General features: G+C 39.3%; 2 protein-coding genes across 2 annotated transcripts in view; one reads left to right on the top strand and one right to left on the bottom strand.

Moving 5' to 3' along the window:
• Positions 1-23,912, top strand: part of LOC134675442 (uncharacterized) — a 241,098-nt gene that overhangs the window by 107,704 nt on the left and 109,482 nt on the right. The window lies entirely within an intron of this gene.
• Positions 1,465-3,272, bottom strand: LOC134675520 (uncharacterized). The gene is made up of 2 exons (XM_063533783.1): positions 2,088-3,272; positions 1,465-1,567 (listed from the first exon to the last, which is right to left on the bottom strand). Exons 1-2 carry the CDS (start codon positions 3,270-3,272, stop codon positions 1,487-1,489), a joined length of 1,266 nt encoding a protein of 421 aa, XP_063389853.1. The 3' UTR covers positions 1,465-1,486.

Raw genomic sequence — 23,912 nt, 5'->3', positions numbered from 1 at the left:
TCCTGGAGGACAATTTCGTTGTCAAGTAAGAACTGACTAACCTCCTTGAGGTATGAGCTAGCACCTTTGAAATTTGTACCTTGATCGCTCCTGACTAAGGCGGGCAGCCCTCGTCGACTGACAAACCGTGTGAACGCCGCAATGAAGGCCTCGGTGCTCAGCGACGAGACGAGTTCAAGATGTACGGCTTTCGTTCCTAAACATACGAAAACACACAGATAAGCTTTGAGTGATTTAGCATTTCTGAGGTGACTACTTTTGACCCAGTAGGGACCGGCAAAATCGGTTGCTACTCCTGAAAAGGCACGAGCCGCCGTGACTCGGTCCGCTGGCAAATCTGCCATAAACGGGGCCTGCGTTGAAGCGTTGAATCTGAAACACGACATACAGCTATTGATTACGCGGGATACCACACGTCGCGCCGACGGGATCCAGTAACGTTGCCGGAGTATATTGATGAGTGCGCTCGTTGAAGCGTGACAATAGGTACGGTGATAATGCTGCATCAACATTTGAGTCCATTTATGGTCTTTAGGTAGAAGGTATGGGTGCTTAGCATCGTAACGTAAGCATGAATGCCGCAGTCGCCCTCCGACGCGAATGAAGTGATTCTCATCTACGAAAACGCTGAGTTTTTGAAGTGACTTGCAAACAATCTTGCCTCCTTTCAATAACACGATTTCATCTCTGTAAGCATCCAGTTGAACGTACTTAATCCAGTGGTTCATTGCCTCACGATTTTCGTCGATCGTTAGCGTAGGGCGAACGTTCCGTTGCGCTTTCGGCAAACGAACGTTCTTACAAAATCGCAATACGTATGACGTCACATTGATAAGCTTGTTGAACGAACTGACTCGTGATAACAGAAACTCCTCCCATGACTTCTCGGCCGGCGTAATGTGATGTAACTGTTTGAATCCGGGTAAATCTGGTGACATGGTGACCGGCATCGTCGGCCACTGTGACTCATTCGTCATTAACCATTCTGGGTTCCACCAAAGATGAAACCCGATGAGGTCCTTCGCCGTAGCCCCCCGCGATGCGACATCGGCAGGGTTCGACTCCGATCTGACATACCTCCATGTCATAGGTCGGGTTGACTGTTGAATATCTTGAACACGGTTACCTTCAAAAGTCTGTAGCACATGAGGCTTTGTGTTCAACCAACATAGCACAATTCTGGAATCTGACCAAGCATTTATGCTGTCAATCTGAACTGATTCCTCGTATGCCGCTGCGACGTGGTTTAATAACTTATAAACCAGGTGAGCTGCATTTAACTCGCTCTTCGGAATGGTTTGTTTGACTCTCCTTGACGCTACGCGAGTCTTAGCTATCACTAACCGTACTAGTACATTCCCTGACGCGTCCTCAGTCCGGAGGTACACGCAGGCTCCGTAGCCGAGCTCCGACGCATCTCCAAAGCCGTGGAGGGAGTGTGACACCGCACCGGGCAGAGTGACGCACCGCGGAATCTGTAGCTGACTCAAGTGATGTAGATCTTGAATGAGTTCATTCCATTGAAGGTCTTGAGTATGGGACAGTGGCTCATCCCACTGTAATCCATCTGTGAACAGTGATTGTAAAAACAGTTTGAATCTAAATATGATTGGTGCGCAATAGCCACACGGGTCATACAGTCTAGCTATGGTACTCAATATGCTACGTTTCGTCGTTGGTTGGCCCAACGGTATGTTGAGTTGATACGACATGGAATCTGACATGGGGTTCCACTGTATCCCTAATACCTTTATGAAACTCTTGTCGTCAGTGTCAAACTGACGAGGCATCTCACAATGCTCCTGCGGAAGATCCTGTAATAATTCTCTGCGGTTAGACGACCATTTGCGTAACTCATATCCAGCGCTCCGCATGAGTTCTATGAGTTCTGATTTGAGTTCTTGGGCCTCGGTGAGTGAATCAGCCCCAGTGAGGATGTCGTCAACATATACATCTCTGCGCATGATATGAGCAGCCGGTGAGTCTGGATGCTGGGCTTCCCAGTCATCAGCTAATCGAAGTAAGGTCCTTATCGCGATGAAAGGACTGGAGCGTAGTCCGTATGTATTGGTATTTAACTCATATACCTGTACATCCTGCGACGGATCCTCGCGCCACAGAATCAGCTGATAGCGCCTATCGCTGGGGTGTATCCACGTTTGCCGGAACATCATTCTGATGTCGGTCGTGAAGACAACTTGATGACGTCTGAAATTTAACAATATTTGAGTGATATCATTTTGAAGCGGTTTGCCTGAGTGAAGGCATTGATTGAGCGATACTCCGGTGCTTGAGTTAGCTGCAGCGTTATATACGACGCGGATCTTTTCGGATCCCTTTTTGAAAATTCCGTGGTGGGGTATTACATAGTGTTCGCTCTCGAAATTAAAGTCTGATTTGGACATATGACCAAGTGCCTCATAGTCCCTCATGAATTCCTTATATTTTTCAGCAAATACTGGATTTTTGGCCAGCCTGGCCTCCAACGAAATCAGTCTACGCATGGCTAGAGCCCTAGACTCGCCCAGCTTGGGTCGGTCTGCCCGCAGCGGCAACCGCACCATGAATTGGCCATTATCTAAACGTTGAGTAGTGGAGGTATACAACCTTTCACATTCGAGGTGTTCTGGGTGTTGCGGCCGCTCCTCGGGGGGCTGCTCCACTCTCCAAAACCTTTCTAGGACGTCCTCGAGCCGAGTAGCATGGATGCCGTAGTCCTCTACTGATGTCCCGGCGGTCGGTGTTGTTAATGATGATGGGTAATTCCAAGTTGCCCCCATCAGCACGTGACCGAAGCAGGTGCCGTACGCCTCAACACCTGGAATGTTAGTGAGTATCTTTGAACCAGTGTATATATAATTGAGCACATCCGTTCCTAGAATGATGTCCACATCCTGCGATTTATCCAAGGCAGGGTCAGCTAATTCAAGTTTTGATGAATCCAAATGAGTCCTGATCTCAGTATCATAATAAGGTATGTTTCCCGTAACCCTGTACATGACTGTAGCTACTACACTGATGATAGGCACTGTTTTCCCGCGTGGTTTGAATACAAGCTTAGCAATCGTGCCTGGCACATTTACCTTTATGTCACCTACTCCAAAAATATTATTCCCAGTAAACTGTTGGTGTACTTTGAATCTTTCTACAAATGATTTCTTCACTACGGAGCACCCCGCTCCCGAGTCAAGCAAAGCCCTAGCTTTAACATAAGACCCATTGCCTGATCTGACCATGATCACAGCTGTAGGAGAGACACGAATTGGCGCCATTCGTAGTCTTTCCTCCGGTGCACCAACAGTGGCCTGATCTCATTGTTCAGGCTCAGGACTGCTCCGAGTCCCGAAGCGCAATGAGTGGAATGACTGCTGCGCCGCTTGAACACGCGCGCCTACCTTAGCCCTCGGTATATGACCGGTGGGAATCAGCTGAGCCGGCTGAAGCGCACTATGAGGTGACCCTGTCTCCCTCCTTTGGGGTTGGTCTGGTACTGACGGCTTGGGAGACTGCGGCTTCGCAGCCCTCGGCGGAGATGTAGTCCGTCGCTGGGGAGACGGCCACCGCTCCGGCAGCGTGACTGCTCTCGACGTGCTTGGCGTGGCAAGCGGCATGACCCTTACCCGATGGACAGCTGCTTCAACTGCCATGGGTGGGGCTCTCCCCGCTGCACCACCATCGCACAGCAGTGAGTTGTGTGCGGACGACTCACACTGTGCGCACCAGTTGCGCTGCATGCACTCGCGTGCATAGTGACTGCGCAGGCATCTGAAGCATGCGCCTGACTTCCTAGCCCAGGTCTTCCGCTCCGAAATCGCCAGGTTAAGGAACTTCGGGCATTTGTACAAGCTGTGCTGGTCACTCGAGCAGTATGAGCAAAGAACAGGGGGTGAATTCACCTGATTGGTCTCTTGTTCGATGGCGAAGACCCTCGCTGGCGGTCCCGGTTTCCTGGTAGCTTGACCCGACGGCCCCGCTCTTCCTCGTGCAGGTGCGGAACCACGCTGCGCAGTTGGTTGCTCCACCGCTGCTGGCGAGACCGCTTGCTGAACCCGGCACTGCTCCTCCAACAGCGCCAGTAGCTGCGTGAGAGTGGGCAACACCTCCGGATTGCCACCGTACCTCTCCTCGTATAAGGTCTTGATTCTGTTCGGTAGTTTCTGCAAAATTATAAAAACCAATAAGTATGACCACTCCGTGATTGGCTGCTTGAGCTTCTCAAGCGCCTGGACTGACTCCCGGAGCGGGTCATAGAAAGCTGAGCGTGACCCTGCACTCCAGTGCGCCACTGAAGGCAGGTTCATGATTCGGCTAATGAATGTATCCAACAGCAGCCTGTTATTCTGATACCGAGCCCGCAATAACTGTAAAGCTACCGCGTAGTTGGGTCCGTCCATCGGAAGGTGCTGTATAATGGACAGCGCCTCCCCTTGCAACGACGACCGAAGATAGTAATGTTTCTCCGCGTCGGAGATGTCCCTACTATTGACTAACGACATAAAGAGATCATAGAAGGAGAGCCACTCTGGCAGGTTGCCACTGAAGGTGGGCAGCTGCACAGAGGGCAATTTGACTTTACCTGCCTGTCCACGGGGTGTGTGTGACTGGCCAGCCTCTCCAGCCGACGCCTCGTCTAGCTGGATCAGCAGCCGGTTAACCTCGCTGAAGCACTCCTGGTATTGAAGTCGTTCCTCCTCCTCGAGCTCACCTTCGTAGGCCAGCAGTGACTCGTGGGCCTTGACGTACTCAGTATAAATAAGATCAAAGTGCCGCTTCGCCACCGACGCGGCCATGCTGTCAGGTCGTGATGTGACCGTGCCAGCATAGTCGGTCAACATTTGGTACTTGGTGCGCAGCTGCACCTTGATTGACTTTAACGACATGACGTGAATTTACTTTACGATTAATGAAAGACACTAATTTGTGACACTATTCGACTAACAGTTTACAAGTTAGGTGGCTTTGGCTTTACCTTAAAGTTGGATTTTATATTGACGATAACCTAATTAATCTATTGGCGACACTTGACGTTGACAGATAATTCTAACCTAAATGTCCCAAACTGACGTTTGCCGCGAACCGGAAATGTCCTTATGCTAAAGATGGCCGCACTCCGCACTGTACGGTCCCCGTCCGTTGCCTACGCAAGAAAATGGCGGCCGACGCCTTCCCTTTTATTACGATTTGATTTGATTTTTTCGCACTATGCCCAACCGCACCGGGCTCCGTTTCCACTGAATTTAACGGCAAAAATGAATAATGCTGACACGATGAGTACTTGAAGCGATGATTACGCTACCAATGCGATGTACCGCTGCGGTGCTCGCGTTGATGACGATGGCTTTCAATAATATCGTGCTGTAATTCCTCCCCTCATGGGCCACCAAAAATGTCTACGTCACAAGGCGGTTAGCCCGGACTCCCGTGGTCGCGTCCCTATACTTCTCTTTCCTTTGGTGCTCGTTGCTGGTGAGGAGCGCCTCCACCGCTCCGGTGTGACGCCTCGCGTGGTCCGGTAGGAGCTAGGCCTTCCAAAGCCTGCTGTGATGCCGCTGAGGACCCTGGCCGTTCCGGCCTGGGTGGTTCGGGTAGGTGTGGCGATGAAAAGAAACTCAATGTTTCATATGCACGTATATTTTACGTTAATCTACACTTATTCGTTCGTACACTGACGCCTGATGCGTGACAATCGTGACACGACAACTACTATTCTTAGAAAATAACTATACTGAAAACACACGCGGCGTGGTCAATGGCTGCGGCCAAGTCTAGCTTCAAACCCGGCAGGAATGCAACCTACGTGCGTTCGCTACAACGCTCCGAATCGTCCTGGTCCGGAAATAGAATCCATCGATATGAAGTTTTACCATAATGAATGTAGTGACATACCATTTAAGTTACGCTTGAGCCTCTAGGAAATTGGCCTACGATTATTGCACACGGCACATGTGAAAGGTGCTTGCACTTGGCGTAAACAGTATAAACTGTTGTTTAGCATGTATTAATTTTAAAGGTAGGTATTAATTATATTCTTTAGTTACTTACTCTAATCTAGAAGTTAATGACATTAAATTTTATATGAATTTCGTTCAGTAGCAATTAAGTTTGGTAGTTAGTAAATTGTATTCATCCTAATGAAGGGTTTTTTAGGGCAGCTTAAACATATATTTGCTTTATTTTTAACGCACTTTGAAATCTGAATTTTGTTGATTTTCCAAGTGACTTTTATAAAATCCATAAATATGAAGGACACATTATTTGTCATTTAAAGAATTTACAGTGTCTAATGTTTATAAATTTATTCATAATTAATTTCAAAAAGTTCAATATATCAGATTTTAGTTTAATAATATGTCTACTAGTGGCAAATACTCGTAGTTTATACACAGTGTATTTTGCAAAAAGTCTAGAACTTTGCAAAAAAAAACATCAAGCATTCCTCCAATTCCAAGAAACGGTTCCTGTTAGTGTAAATAAGAAATTAACGTATAAATTGTCGTATCGTACGCTGTGCACCGACAACAACAACGGCACTTATCGCAAAGCTCTTAGTACATTGAAAAAAGGCAGATTATTGTTTAATTCGTAATCAAAATAACTTTGTATTCCTACACATATTCGCATATCGGTTTTATTTTTAAGAAGGGCGTAAGTGCTTAGTGATTTAACGGCACTTAAGTTGGTTTAAGATAAGTGAGATCTTAAGATCGCATCGCGACCACACGTGACGCTTAGTATCGAATAAAGAATCGAATCGATTGCGAATGAAAAATGCTCATCGATTATCGTTTTGTTCTTTAGCGCTAAAAATACATTCCTACTGCATTTTTTTTAGATAAATATTTCTGACTTTTTGTATTACACTTACAGCTGAATATTTATTAATTTCCTTCAGGTAATTAAGTACTTAAATGTAACTTAATTATTTTTGTTGTATTTGCTACAGCCTATTATTTATTTATTTATTTATTAACATAAAAATATACATCTTATACAATTACAGTGTCCCACAAAACAGTTTACACGGTTTGACTGTGGGATCGTGCAGTCTCTACTCTCTTATATTAGAAAAAAAGTTAACATCTATCATTAGTAATAATGTCATCAATTGCTATACGCGATTTACGAGGTAACTACGCAGCTTTTTACCAAATATTACTTTATTGGCTTCCTGTCTGATGTCAGAGGGCAGGCTGTTGAGTATGTAGGTCCATGTGATAATATAAGAAATATGTAAATACTACCCAAAAATGTAGTAGTACCATGGAAGTAATAAATGAATACTGAATAATTAGGTATATGAACTAAATTGTCCGTAATTATTAATTAATAGCAGTGGTTTTCGGCTTAGATTTCTCTTATTACCTATATCTAAGTAAGTCAATTTTAATATGAACCATAATGCATAAAAAAAATCAGCATTCATTTTTCATCACACTCGATTCCTTAAAAGAGTTAAGAGTCAAAATTACTTTTTAAAAGTGTCCGCGCTCCCCGCGATTAATAAGCGATTAAGGATGTTTTGACTGGACTATAGTCAATTAGTGTCAAGAAGGTATGTCTTTACACTCCTTACGAGTAGCTTAAGGTGTGAATGAACTTTCTTTTTGGAGTTTATAAGTAATTTTGGGAAATTGATGATGGGGGCATATTTCCGTGCTCATGCATATTTACCATGGTATAATAATATACTCCGCCTGGTACTCTCTTCCCGTCTTTTCGTGGTCACGTGACTGACACAAGCCTACGTCATCATGCGACAGCGCTATATGATAATATGCGATAGCGCTATATATAGCGGCCATGTTATTGTGACGTATGCTTGTGTCACTCTGGGAAGAGAAGACCATGTTTTATTAGACTATGCATATTTACGATAGCCAGCTTAACTTTAGTGAGCTAAAAAGATTTAGAAGTACCATTTAATTACGGAACAACTTTAGAACTAATGTATCAGACAGAATGGGCAGGTATGATTATTTAATATTTTCCAAAAATCAGAATATAAATCTGAAATGAAATGTCAACAAAACAATTTGGCCTAAACCTCAAATTATTATTTTTGGGTGATACTTAATAGGAAATTTATACTACGTATTGAAAATCACAGAAAATCTAAAATAATATTGAACATTTTTATTAGTCTGAGTTTGTTACTAAAAAGTTAAGAAACTAAATGGAATTTCAAAATACTCATCGTAGAATAAAAGCCACAGCATCAGAAAAAAACAAAAACACAACACAATTACGATACAACAAATAGCAAAACGCATCAAGCACTTGAGAAAAACCAACAGCGTTCGATCAAATAGAGACGCGAACAAAGTCACGCGTTATCGATAAATCGACGCATTTGCGTTGCACATGCCACAACACTATCATTATCATCTACCGATCAAAAGTCAACCCTTACTCTTGACAGCTAAGTCGCATTTCCATTGGACACCGCTGGAGATAGGAGATATATCACACCGTTGGAAATTGAGAGTTCGACTATTGTTTTAAAGTTGAAATTCGCATGTTTTAAAGAGTTGTTGTGACCACACGTAGCGATCGTGTGCGAACGGCATTTATTAAGTAGTGTACTATTCAATTGGACGACGTGTGCTCACTATATTTATTGCACCCTTTCAAAGGTTGAATAGAAACACAAGTCGCATCGCGTTAGTACATTGTTGCTTTTAATTTAACTTTTACATGTTTTTCGGAATGATAGTGGATCTTTTTATGCCTTTATGGCTGGAGGTAGCCCGCATGTCTTTTAAAAATGCGTGTTAAGATATAAACAGCAATAGGATATACTCAACTTTGTTCCAAGTTCACAATAGAATTAAATTAAAATTTAGTTTGTCATGGTATGTGGTTCCTTCGGATATGAAGAAGTTTTTGTTTGTAGGTACTTATAACTTAACCGTCGGCGTAAAAATAAGAAGCAAACTGTAAGAAGTGAATTAAGTGTTTGTTTAGCCTCTTACAAATAAATTATAAGGTTCATAAGGAAATCGCCCGAGCGTAATTATAAGGTGCAAAATAAAAGAACCGGACCGCCACCAAAATGAGACGTACCGAGAAAATTGTTCAGCGAATTTACGAGACAGTGCTGTCATTATATAAGGCTTGATTGAAGACCCCCGAAAAGATTAACCGGGCCGCTAGTGACGAGAAAATTTCGATATAAAACCCCGATCATTCTCTGACATCTCCCACGTAGACACGTCAGATCAATCATCATGTAAAACTTAGCGAAGCCACCGGAATTTGTTGTAAGTCAAATTACGATCACGGAATGATCTCGAACCGCAAAATTGCGAAGAAACGCCGGCCAAAAATGCTCAAACTGAGCACATAATTGCGTAATAACTCAGGAGCGATTACTGTAACAATTTCGATTGAGCATTATTATTCCGGGGCCAAAACACGTAAGGCCCGGCCGAAGTGTGGGCCGTTTTTGCTGTAAGCTTTCCGAGATGAAGCCATTACGCGCAAGAACAAGCCGGGAGATGAGAAAAAAATGCCCGAATCGCCTCGAGGAACACTCGTGCGCCGACATGCTGTCTTGCCTCGAGAAAAACGACCAAATCGGCCTTCGTTAGGACCCGTTTCGGCCCCGGCGCGGTCCGACTGCTTTTGTTTTTCAAATTAAACCTCGAATCTCTCCGATGCTCGTTAAAACTGAAACCGGGGGCAGATGAGAACGTAGAAGCTTCTAAAATATAAATTAATTACTATTCAATAAAGGAAACGAAACTCATGGCGTCATTAGAGTGAAACCCTTCAGTTTGTTAACAAATATAGCGTGACGTAGCACTTTGGTGCAAACTATTTCTTAATAACCGACGCCCGTTAAGGATCGAGTCGTTGAACCCTGATGTCTTGATATAAATTTCTATACTAATGTACGCGATACTTTTGTATTGACTTGAATGATTGTGAATAAATACCTAAGTGGACACGTCATTTATTAATTCTGCGATAAAGCAAGATGCAGGATGCGTCTAATAAAAGCAGGTAATGTATTTATAGAGTAGGAGTCTGGTAAAAATAAATCAATACCTATTAAAAAGGTATACTTGTGTGTGTAAGGTACGTCTTTGTATGTTTACATATACTCAACAGATTATTTTAGTCATATTTCAGTTTCCGATTAATTCGTGCATTAAATTTTTCAAGCACTCTTAAGGGTTAAGGCCCTACTTTCATATGCGTGTCGCTTAATAACTTTTTTATTACATCAGGCCCTAAAAAGCTTTGTATTACAAAAACACAATCGAGATTTCGGCCTCGTCATCACCACGCCATCACACTAGTCATCAGAACATGTTAATCCGAGATCATTACTACGATAAAGACATGCAGTCAGAAAACGACGTATGCGCACCAAACGTATAACGCTTTAAGATTTTTTTGTCGTAAAGAAAATAAAGACATACGGTAATTACCTTACAATGTGAGACAAAAAACGCCTTAATCAATTCAAGAGGGCACGAGAAAGCGACATACGCCCACTATCCGGCTCGAAGGACCACTCGTAAAAAAAGAATGTGGTTTCACTGATTTTAATAAAAATAAACCTGTCGATCCATTGGAGATACTAGTAATATTATGGAAATAGCACAGAGCAGGTGGATAACCCACATTAGGCTTGATCTAGGCGGCTTTAAACATGTCAATTTAATGGAAAAGTGCGCCTTTAAGAAAACCACTCAAAATAATGATACAATATACATACATTATGATAAATTTATTCAAAAGGCGGGGCACCGTCGTTGTTCCTTTAATGATTATGTGTAAATTTTATAGTATAATTATATCATAATCATTATTGATGTCAATGACCTGCGTCGATTCCCATATTAGAGGCACGATCTAATTTGACCAAACACGTACCAAATAAGTTCTCAAAGTCGACACTCCATATCAAAATCACATTAACCCTCGGAACCCGAGCGCATTAAGGCGTACTCGTTTATACCAGGGTACTAATAACTCAATCTTTGCTCCGTACTAAATTATATGGAGCCGGCACATCACTATCATTATTGTCCGTTCGACGGAGCATGGTGCGTTTGTATGTTCTTTGTATGAATAGAAACTATTGAATATAAAAGTCTTATTAAAGTGTCTAAAGCAATTTGTTTGCTTATCAATTTTTTATTGGAAAATAATTTCAATGTACAAAAAATTTTGCGTAGATATAGCAAATTCAGATAAAACAATTTATTCCTAAATAAAATAAGGTGTACGTACTTAAAAATAATAGCACATTTTTAGTCACAGTATTGTGTACCAGAAATATCTATATAAGTAGTTTAAAAAATCCGATATAGATGTTGAATAAGATAAATAAAGTATATATATATTATGTATACAATTGCAATTCATAAACCAGTCTACTCAAAATGTTCAATGAAGCAATCGTTAAACTTTACGGGATTTTAAATCATGAACTTGTTCTACAAGACACAGATAACTTTATCAAAGTCCTGAGACATGTGGAACCTGATGTTGAGTTATGGAAAACTTCTTTTTCGAATATATTATTAGATTACATCTAATAAGTCACATTAATACAGGTAGCAGAATGAATGTTGTTTATGTACAAATTTGGAAAGATTTACGTCGTAAAAATGCAGTTTTAGTCAGATTGGTGTTGAATTTGCCGTTTATCACTAAGTACGTCATATTTTATGATAGCTAAAGTATATGTTATGTCTGATTATATTGTGTTGTTAGAGACAGTCCATGAAAAGTCTGTAGCGGATTTGATAGCCCACGCAGTATACGTGTTATTTTAAACGTCAAACTTCTATGAAATTATGACGTATAAATGACACTTGCACTGCGTGGGCTATCAAATCCGCTGCAGACTTTTAATGGTGTAACTCTATGTCTGCTTATTAGACCATGCTCAAAAAAAATGTCTGTGGTCTGGAATGACGCCATATAAATTGTTTAAAAATATGTCACTCGTATCTGCCAACGAACATTGTCTACTTACAATATTTTCTATATTTTATGTAAAAAAAACTATATCTCCGTTTAGCCTCGTCGTAAAGAACGCGCATGTTTATTCCACATATTCGTCACGTTGTAATAACAATATACCTGTTCTGTGGCGGTCGTTTTTTAGAGCCCGCGACCCGCCCAGCCCATTATTGTGAGAGAAGAAAGCGTAGGGATGCGCCGGCGCATGCTTAGGGATAAAAATTAGGTAAATTAAGACAATACTGGCTAAATTAGACTGACAGGAATGTAAAAAAGTTAAGATCGTAGTGGGATTCTCAGTCAAAGTCAGATTATAGCTATATCTATTTTATATTTAGTAATTTCATGGAAGCTTTGACTCAAGTCTAAATAGTAGCTATTATTCCTAGATTTTGGCAATGTTGGCCTCTGTGTTCGCGTCCGAGGATGAGTTTTGGGTACAGAAAAAAACACAATTGAAAACATCCCTTCCCCACCTGTCAATTCATAAAAATGGACTGTCAATCTTCACTGGTTGGAGACACCTATGAAAAACTTGTCGATACGATAGGGCAGGGAATTTCCTTGTGCGTCTCTGACCAAGAATATATTCAGAGGTAGGTTTTATTGAAAATTAAAAACATATTACAGAGGTACACATTTTTTTACACACACATGTAAATTATTCTAAACTAAATCACGTATTAAATTAAAAAACCTCAGTAAAGTCTCCTGTCTCTGGAATGGTGTTGGTGGTGGTGGTGGTGGTTAAACGCTGGGCAAAGAAAGAGCCTGCACTGTGGTCGCCCGACACTACTTTCATGATTTTTTTGTGTCAGTCGATCAAAGGAATTACCTATATCGATATCGATGATTCAGGAGCCCTTCCCTAGTCCAGAGTAGAGTCGGAGCGGGCTCACGCGGTGACTTTATCACCCGCCGCGGGACAAGCCGAGACGCGTATTTATTATATGTAAGTTTATTATTGGTATAAACGCGGGTATTGAGCAATCGAGTATGGCGCGAAGAATTACTAGGGAGGCTTTTATGGTATACACCGTGCTGTTTGAATGTACAAGCGATCTGACTTGATATGGCTACGATATGTTAGGATCGGGATGCTGGGCAAACTTACGAGTTTATATAAAAACAGGTAAAAAATCTCTCGAACATATATGTCTTTCTAATTAAACAACATCTTAATAAGGCAAACTTGAAATATATTTTGATAACCTTCTGCATACTTTCAGTGGTAATTTACTTGTTTGAGCGCGCTAGCCTCTGAGCGGTCATTTAAGGAGGCACAGTTTAATGAGCGAGAAAGAGAGCGTATAATCAGTTGTTAGAGAGCGACAAAGTTTTTCGTGACTATCATTGTAATCGATTTTACTAGACACTAGACAATAATTATTCTGTACATAAATACTACGCTGTGATACTGCATCGACAAGTCAGGGAAGCCGAAGTCATTTTAATACTGACGCCTACAGGCATCCTACAGACTATTGATTGATTTTACACCTGTACCTTCAAGATATTTTGAGGTCAAGGGCTGCTCAAGTATATCCCTCGCATAGCACCGTGACTCCAGGCAGTCTGTACCGGGAACTCATTGGGACCCAGCACACGCGGTTATTTATGTGAGATGCATGTCGTCCGCCAATTCTCATCGGTCTGCGTTTTGTGATGGGCTTAAGAAGGACAAGGACTAGTAAAGTGATAAAAAGTGCAAGGAACCTTGAAATAAGTATATCTGGTAAGGCTTAGTTAAGTTAGAATTTTTCGTGACTTATAATGAAGGGCAAAATTCGACCGAGACTGTGTTGCGAACACTCAAATGAAATGGAATAAAGAGATATAAAAGCTTTTTATCTAGACTTTTTCTATTAGGTACTTAAAATAAAGTTAGAAATTTTAGGTTTATGTAATTTATAAGTATGTTGAAAAAGTTTAAGTGAAGCTATGATAGTATTGATTTGTATAAAGTGCATACCGTAAAATGGTGTGAGCAGGGTCAAGACTGAAATTCAAACCTCGATAACATTTTATTTTTACATATGAAAACTGAATGGTGTATATAATAAGTGTTCCGGACGTTTGTATTTTAGTTTTTATTTTATTTTGGGTAGTCCCATTTCATAACTTTGACAATAAAGAGGAAAACCCACCTCACCTCGTAGTGCCTCGTATTTCGGGTGAGACGGGTTTTCATACAAATTTGATTTTGGAAGATTGTTGGATCGATTTTTTTTTTATTATGCGTATTACTATAGCTCCATTTTAAATTGGAATACATTATTTTTGTACCAGTAGCCTTAAAATCCCTTCTCACCCCCCTCTCAAACCTTCTCTCCCCATTCATAACCCACCTCTCCCCGTGAAACCTACTCACCCCGTTTTACGGTACAATGATATTATAAACCAACCCGAAATTTTAAGTGCTAATTTAACTCACCACTTCTAACTTATTCTAAGTAGTTTATATTCCTTCCTATGAGACATCGGACTGTCATATTTGGTACTAAAAGTTCCATTTTTTATGGCTACATAATTACCCTCTATCCCATTTTTCCCAACCCCACTAGCTCCTAGATTCCTTTCTCCCTGCTACAATTCCAGCGCTAAGCGATAAGCGCGCGCGCAAACAGCAAATATTGTCCGAGCGGGCCATGACGTCGCGGCTTACTGGCAGCGTCAATATTGACCGCAGTAGGGCTGCGTGACGGTAGCAGTATCATGGCTCCTCTACACGATGGGCCAACGCCAGCCACTCCAAGGGACGCAGGCATGCGGTAGAATCAGATAGCAATATCACTTGCGGCGTTGGCCCATCGTGTACAGGAGTCATCAGAGGGAACCGCGATCCACGTTCGACGTGTTGCCTCTCTATCACACTTAAGTATGAATTTACAAGTACGACAGAGAGGAAACACGTCGAACGTGGTTCGCGGTAGGCCCTTTAGGTTATGACACGAAGATTTGGGAAGTATACAATAAAACTGATGATGGAGTTCATACCACTGTACTGGAATGGGACTGCATGGGAATGCCATGTTTGCGTGGGGTAATAGCCACGAAGGCCATTGCCTAGCATTGGAACTCTCTACAGGCTTTCAATGTAAGACTTCGTTGAGTTGATTGGGCAAGAATTTAGCCAGGCTCTTTTAAAGACCCGATGCAAAAAGCTGATGAGCTTAGGATTGTTGGCAGTGGCTACATGTGGAACTTCCAGGCAAGGATTGATCATGCAAGATCCTTTTTTTACAAAGTTTAGCAGCAGAAGAACTTTTATTTTAATAATGTGGCATAATTTAGAGGCCTTATTTACATTAAATATATTCTAAGCTTGGTTTATCTCGGAGTGGCAACCCTGAAAGCTCAAACTTTAAAAATGCTTCACCTGAATCTTTCAAGATAAAGACAATCCAACAAGTTTACATTCCATTGCTGGCGTGAAATGGATTTCCACATTCCCGCGACGGTGTGTACACAGCATTGTACCTCGCGCGCCACAATGATCTCAAATACAAATGTCACTGGATAATGTTTGCTATAATTTGACGTGTGTGCATAGGTGGATGTGGATTGTCAGTTACTTTAGATAATATTTGGTTTAGCTGTGTTTGTGTATGTAACATTTTTAATGTAAATATGTATAATCATAAATGCTTTCGAAAGAATGATAAAGAAGGTAGCTGTATTTGAGCTTCAATTTGTACTCTTAAAACAAATAGAAAACTTTATTTTACTGTTGTAATTTATAAAAATAAACATGAAGTCTAACTACCCTTCCTGTAATAATCACCCTTAAACCTGCTGGTTTCTACGTGTAAATTGCTAAAACCAATATTAACCTACGGCCATAATACCAATATGCTACTGTTCCTGTCAATATTAGTACGGGAGCAATTCTGGGAAACACTTTTAGTGGCGCGGTGAGATATTGTGGGTAAACGAAAGTTAGAAATGTTAAGGGTAATATTGGAGCCGGTTTAAATCACGACTGTACAATTACAAAATAGCTAGCGCAGCTCCTGAGTGTTTAGAATTCTAAGAAGCATTTGACAGGGTGCAGTAGTCCTTGATGATGCATATATATGTATTATGACTATAACTTTACAGGCCATTTATCTGCTGTCACTTATCTACAGATCTAAACAGAAATAGGCCGACTATACTCGTCGCATGACAATAAATACGAAGACATTGTTTGGAATCCCACAAGGAAGTAATCTAGAGCACAAATGTTTTCTGCTCGTCTGGAGTATAAAAGAAAAATATCTCAATTCAGAATAAACTAAATATTATCTACAGTATTTAAAAAAGTGACAGCGTAAGTTTACGTTACGCTGAGAATCTCGTTATATAAGAGAACGAGACATATAACTTATTAATTGTACCATTAGTAACACAAACTCTAAAGATAACTGAAATTAACCTTTAAAAAAATAAACCAAAATACAACCAAGTGACTAAGCCTAACACGTTTACTATAAATAATATTTTGCACAAATATCTAACTGCGCAGTTACACGATAGTTAGGTTGCAGCAAGTTTTAACCAGTAGCTAACCAGCAGTTACTAATTGAACTGTTTGATGACGCTTATATGGTACTTACCTTTCTGGCACTCTATTTTTAAACCAAACAAATGTAAAGGATCTATTAAAAATGGTAGCTAACGTTAGATATAAATAGTAAATAAGAATACTTAATTACTTACCAAAAATAAGTAAAAAATATGAATACTAGTAAAGTTAGAGAAATTCAAATCTTACAAGCAGTTTTGGTTGCAGAATGTGATACAGAAATAAACACGAAAACATAACCCTCTTTTTGTTTAACCTGACAGTAAAAAATATTGCGACAGTTGAGTAATAAATACATTCTCGAGCTTTTTCCTCATTATAAAATTTTATGCTTAAGAGAAAAATTTGCACCCAAGAAAGTTACTTGTACCTAAGGGAGATTGCTTGTAAATTGACTCATTTTCATTGTACTTGAGAGTAGATAAAAATGTTGAATATTTATACTGATACTAAATGAAAAAAGTAAGCGAGCAGGTGGAAACTCTATCCCTGTTTTATTATGTAAAACCAATATCAACAACAAAGTAACTAATAGCTTTGTAACTTCTGCACAGTAAGTGTAACTTATAAGGCAATTATCAGGCGTATCTGGTATTATTGACATTTAGAAACATGAATACTGGACAGTTTTTCATTAAAAATATAACTTTATATCCTATTTATCAATTTACGATAGGTGCTTGAACCAAAATCGCATAAAATGACTACTACATAGCAAAGAAAATAGTATGCCCCATTACCATCTAGTAAACTAATTATGTATCTTCGAGCTATCCCCCGCCGCGTCAGTCTGTTTGTGTGATTATATGTTTGTTCGCGATAAACTCAAAAACTGCTGAACGGATTTTCATGCGGTTTTCACCTATCAATAGAGTGATTATTGAGGAAGGTTTAGGTGTATAATTTGACAACCCGTGCCGAGCCGGGGCGGGCTAGTATCAGACTTCATCCTTCGGCAACACTTATCAACGCATTTCGCACACTGTAGGTACTTATAGCAGAAAATGCTTGTAATTTTTAAGTAGTTTATTATATTACAGAATTGAAGGAGGTAAATCTAAACATAAACCGTCCTAAACTCAACACTGAAATCTTACCCTCTAAGAAAAAACAAAATACCCGCAACAATTCCAAGTACCTTCATTCAAATGTGACATGACAATGGTTATAATTTTCACAAATCCCCCATTCTTCCTACACCTATGGCACAATGGGACACTTGAGCAGACACTTGTTCAAACAATTCGTATTTGGGATTAAAAGTATTTAATGCAGCCTTTTCATCCTAATATGCTTTTTTTTTAAGTTTGTCAGTTTGGTCGACACAGTGACCAGCGACTGCTTTTGGTGTGAAGAGATTGGTGTCGTGGCCAAAAGGGCCACGTCACCACCAAGGATGAAAGGGAAAGGAAATTTACAGGATAAGGATAGCAAAGAATAGAGAAGAGAAATAGGATAGAGAAAAGCAAAGAATAGAGAAGAAAAGTTAACTCGTAGCAACAATATCCTAATCTGCTCTTAGTACGCAAATGACTGATGTGCTTGTTTTGTTAAGTACCTGTTGAGGTAAAAAGATAGTTGCTATTAAAATTATTTTAAAATATTAAAATATTTTCGATTAAGGTTTTCTTCCTCTTTTTGTTTTATATATATTTAAAAAAATTTAAATATCATTGTAATATTTGTAACATATAAATGTAGGTATAGTAATATTCGACTTATTAGTGTGAATAACAACAAGTGGAAAGTAAAAATTCGCAACGAGTGGCGATAAATTAAAACACGACCAAAGGGAGCATTTTAAATCGACGCGAGTTGCGAGTTTCCTTTTCGCACGTGTATTGTACAACGTTCTACAGTACATATGTTACTTTACCGCCCTAGTGCGGTAATTAGCACTATAAGGACGTGCTTATGTCGAAAATTTAAAAGGCCATGAGAGAATTTAAGAATCAAGGATGCTCTGGAAAAAATATAAATCCGGACAAAGAGAATAAAATAGGTATATGAACACAAACTTTATTTTTAAGTGCACAACTGTCTGAATAATTGTTCCTTCGATATTCTCATTATGTTATGTTATGTGTAATGTAATGATAATGATACGACTGCACGTGTAAAAAGCGGCCAAGTGCGAGTCGGACTCGCCCATGTAGGGTTCCGTAGCAGCAAGTAACATAATAAAATTTAGTTTTATCATTCTCTTATTTTAGAATTTACTGGGGGGGGGGGGCACATTTTAACGCATTGGAAGTGTCTCTCGCGCAAACTATTCAGTTTAGAAAGAAATGATATTAGAAACCTCAATATCATTTTTAAAGACTATACATAGATACCCCACACGTATAGGTTGGATGAAAAAAAAATTGTTGAGTTTCTGTTCTAAGTATGGGGAACCCCCACAATTTATTGTTTTTTTTTTCTATTTTTGTATCAAAATCTTAATGCGGTTCACAGAGTACATCTACTTACCAAGTTTCAACAGTATAGTTCTTATAGTTTCGGAAAAAAGTGGCTGTGACATACACGGATAGACAGACAGACGGACAGACATGACGAATCCATAAGGGTTCCGTTTTTTGCCATTTGGCTACAGAACCCTAAAAAGTAAAAAAAAGCTACTAAGATTTCTAAGCACCCACCGTACAGCTTGCCGGACAATCTCTACCCTCCAGTATTAGGCTAGCACTAATGGGTGGTTAATTCCGGCGCAAACCAGTTTCGGCCGGAATGCGAGTGGGCGATCCCGGTTGTTTAGTTGGTTTACACTAGATCCCGCTGAAAAGAAAGTTACTTTGTACTTTACATAGATTTTGGGTTACCAAAATTATGTCATAAGCTTTGGATGAACAGTCACCTGCAATAATTATGTTATTCTTCGATGGCCGCAAAAATATGTGATACGCTCTTATGGCTCTACTTATAAGATCGTGTCAGATATTTTTGCGGCCTTCATTGTGTAATATATTATTGCTGGTGACTGTATCTACTTACTAATTTTAGTACCTGAACATTATTTTATAGAAAAACCGATTTCACAAAACATTTAAATGCCATTTAAATTATTTAGAAGCATAGTGCATATCATAACAATCATAATTTTCATGAGTAGTACCATTTCACCAAATAGCACTGTTGCAAATGCTTGGTTTGTATGAGTGATGCCAAAATTGTGGCATTAAAAATACAGTGTAAGTATATTAGGAATGATAGGTAGATGTACCACTTATTATTTCACTATGTTAAGCTAGGTATCTATTTGCTTACATTTATTTATAAAAAAATGCTAACACAAAATTGTGCTTAGCGAACTTATATGCTGGAACTTTCGAAATACGAGTCCAAGTTTTTAATCTAGCTCTTTGACAACCGCAAAAACGTAGCTATGTTTACAATAACTTGTTGCTAACAATCTAGACATAACCAGTAAAGTTATCCTAAACAAAGATGTTCTGAGAATCAATCAATCAACTCGATATTAAATTTCTTATCTAACTTCTTGAATATACACGATAAAATAATTATTGTTCATTTACTTGCAATTATACAAATTAATAATTAAAGGGACCCGGGTATGTCCTTAAACCACGTCCAAGACCACCGGTGGACGGGCAGCAGCGTCCCTCAAATTCGGTATACTCGACTGCGATCGCCAACCCGCCTGCCAAGCGTGGCGTTTATGGCATTCACCCCCCAAAAAAGGGGGAGGCCTATGTTCAGCAGTGGACGTCTTATGGCTGAGATGATGACGATGATGATGATACAAATGAATACCTTCCTATTCCTCTATAAATCTACAGTTACAGCTGGAAGATGTTAACATAATAAGCAACATGAACATACTGATACATTTTGCATTAGGTAGATACGCAGCTTTATTCGCATTATGCATTTAACGTATCTGAATTATACCAAAGAAGAATTAGATTCGCGCTTTATCTATCTAGAATAAAGCTATATGTGTAAGAGTTGAATACACTGAGGTGGAAATCAAATTGCTAGTTTAATATTAAATTTCGCGTTTCGGAATAGGCTTTGTAGCCGGTTCTATTGCGGACTTCAAAATCATCATAAAGTCGGTTTAATTGATCTGAGAGAGTTTAATTGACTTCTGATAGCATTAATTAACTGGGTAATAGAGTCAAGTTCGAGTTAAGCGAAGTTTATCTAGACTTTTGCGATTTCCATGTAAGCTCATTTTAATACCTGTACCATGGCTATTATAAAACGCAAAATTAACCTTATTTAACTCTCACTACACTAGGGGCATTTATATTACTACATATATTTATTATTAGTCAAATAAGTAACACAGCATTACAGTAAAACCAAGGCACTGTGAAACTACAAATAAAAACAAATAAAAACCAAAGACAAATAAATAGGAGTTTGTTAGATGTCTCCATATAGTCAGTGCTGGTTTAATACCTAATTAAGTTATTTTATTAAGAATATTTGGCACTTATGGTTTTTCGTACATTGTAATAAATGGTTTATGTACACGTATCCCAAAATTATAGCAATTTTTGCCCTGAATTTGGCAATAACCTAATTTTAAAGTACTTAGATAAACTTATCTTAAACTATGAAATGTACAGTCGTTAAATTTAATATTATCATCAACAGTTAACATAACAAAAAAATAACTTTTGGACATCAACTTAATATAAAGGCACAGATACATATAAATAACAATTTAAAACATATCCCACGGAACCCAAAACTAGAATCTCCATAGTTTTTGTTGACAGTGCTAGCACGCAGTGCGCTGCAAACAACGGCTTACAGGTGATAATGACAGTTTGCTTTGACACTTAGCGGCAGTACGCGAGCTACTGGCCTGCGTTACCATTGGTGCTGCGCGCGCGCAAGCGTGGCCAGATCTCATCTCGACAGTAATCTCATAATCTGGCGCTGCCCTTGTAGATATGCCTATGAAGCTGGGTGCAAAACCTTCTAAAGTTGTGGTGTGTGTGTGTGTGTGTGTGTGTGTGTGTGTGTGTGTGTGTGTGTGTTTGTGTGTTTGTAGGTTAAAGACAGGTCGTTCAGTGACTGATCCAGGTGGTTTAGTATTTGGTTGGTTAACCAATAAATCTTATATTAACCACCCGGAAATATAAAAATTGTTTGTTTACTTTCATTTAAATACCTAATACAGATTATAGTACCTAGAGCCTTAGAGCTCATTTGGGACATATTTTTCCCAAGCCGTGTATGAAATTAGAGCGCTAGACTAGAGCCCAAGCGTCTTGATGGATTTCATATTAAGAGATATGCCTAAGTAATTACCTACAATACATATAAATGTACGTTTTTAAATAGGTAATTCTAGAACTCAAAAAGGTAAAAAATTGCCAGCGTACATTATTCCGTAGACTCACATTATAAATAGAACAAAATCGCATTAAAATGTGACATTACGATATGCTATCACTAGGATCTGGTAATAGGAGTTGCGAATACAAAGTATGGAAGCGATGAAAAGAGAACACGATAAACTATTTACCACCCTACAAAGTTTACATTTACGAGATTCTAAGTATACGACAGAATAATAATAATGCAACTAAAGATGTGCTCAGTTTTAGCGCCGATATGGGATTTTACTCAGTTTTAACTTCGTAAAGGCCCATTTAGACGATTGAAGAATTTGCATGCGATTTTCGTTACATTGTGGTATGTGATCGATTGACTGAATTAATTGTACTCTCTAAGTTAGCAATACATATATTTAATATTGCATGCAAGTACTTGATCCATCTAAAAGGGGCTTATGTCCCGGCATACCTACTTTTACAAATCAAATTCGGGTTATGAACTCTTATAGAACTAAAAGAAAGTTCGTAATTAAAGATTGGCTAGGATCTTACGAGGGCGTGCACCCAGTAGATGGTCAGATGTGGTACAAAATATTACCCAGACTTCGCTCCAGGCAACAATGCAGATGGCCGAAGATCGAGAGGCCTGGAGAGCAATGGTAGGAAGAATAACCCATAGGAGTCACGTCCCTCAGACATGAGGTCACGACCACGAAGAAGGATCTTACGAGGATAATTACTCAAAATAAAATACATGAAAAGAAAACAACGAAGATATGAGATATTTTTTCGGAAAAGTGGTTCATATGCCTTGAAGACAAAGTCAAATGTATTTACAGCCGCACCCGCACCTACTGGTCAAATAAATTGATACAAGCACCTTATTCATTTGTATAAATAATAATTGTTCGGCCAGCTACAAATAGGTAAGGCCAGACTTTTAATGAAGGTACTAAAAATATAAGAGACTGGTTAGAAGTGAAGAACACAGATAAACTAGGTTATTCGCATGACTAAATTATGTATAGAGATATTAGAGATCCTAGACAAATGTGGCACATAGAAAGAAGAAGACTTTTTAACTTTTACCCCAGTTTCTATCACCTTAAACAAAAATATGTGCGAGAGACTCGTATGACTAAGCCCCACTTGACTAGAGGCCCTGATCCAAGTATAAACTTGCGATCATTTTCACCCTTGCGTCTAAATTTAGTATCTCATTCTCAATTAATAATTCGCGCAGTAAAATCTGTCATATCGTAATAAAGGAAGCCGTTTGCTGTCCAATTAGGGTAAATGCACCAGTTCGTTTTGTATTATTAGATAGATATTTGTAAATAAAGTTAGAGAATGATTATTTTCTCGTATCGTAATATCATTAAGTATATTAATAAACAAAATGTTTCCTAAGAAGAGATAAACGTATGTTGACGTAAAATTAAATTTATAAGAATACACACTTTTATCGCTCATTGACCTAACTACATATTGCAATGGTACCATAATGAAACCATGATGAAAAAGGATATAATGATGTCACAATCCTCAGTATTGAGGGACCGACTGAAGAAGAAGAGAATGAAACATAAAACAACAGACATATAGAGTTACTTTCACATTGATAACATGAGTAGAGATAATCATTTTAACATGATAATGATTAACATTCAAACATATGAAACTGAGCACAAACTCTGTTTGAACTTGTCTCAAATGTCGTAAGAAGATCCCTACTAACATGAGGATCCGTCTGTCTCGGCATCCTGCGATAAGATAGTGTTAATGCGAGTGTTATATTGTTTCCGGTGGGAGGTGAGATTGTAAGCTCAATTAAGATGGGGTTTGATAAAGGATTTATCTTAAAGTGTCCCTTGACCACTCTTGAGATGTAACAAAAATAATATGTGGGATTTAACTTGAAATAGCCAAATTATTATTGAGATTTTGAGTGAGCCCATATAGTATTTGAAATCATTAATACGATGACGGCAAATAATTTCAATAAACTTCTTTTACATAAAAGTCACACCTCAAATCAGCTTACA

This window comes from Cydia fagiglandana, chromosome 22, assembly GCF_963556715.1.
Source record: "Cydia fagiglandana chromosome 22, ilCydFagi1.1, whole genome shotgun sequence".
NCBI classification, from domain to species: domain Eukaryota; kingdom Metazoa; phylum Arthropoda; class Insecta; order Lepidoptera; family Tortricidae; genus Cydia; species Cydia fagiglandana.
The sequence above is the reverse complement of the archived record's forward strand: the minus strand, read 5'-3'. Positions and strand labels throughout refer to the sequence as shown.

Coding starts and splice junctions, on each gene's coding strand:
- LOC134675520 (XM_063533783.1), bottom strand. CDS start 3,272: ATGGCGCCAATTCGTGTCTCTCCTACAGCTGTGATCATGGTCAGATCA. Junction 1,568..2,087: donor ATCCGTCGCAGGATGTACAG/GTATATGAGTTA, acceptor CACTGTTCACAG/ATGGATTACAGTGGGATGAG.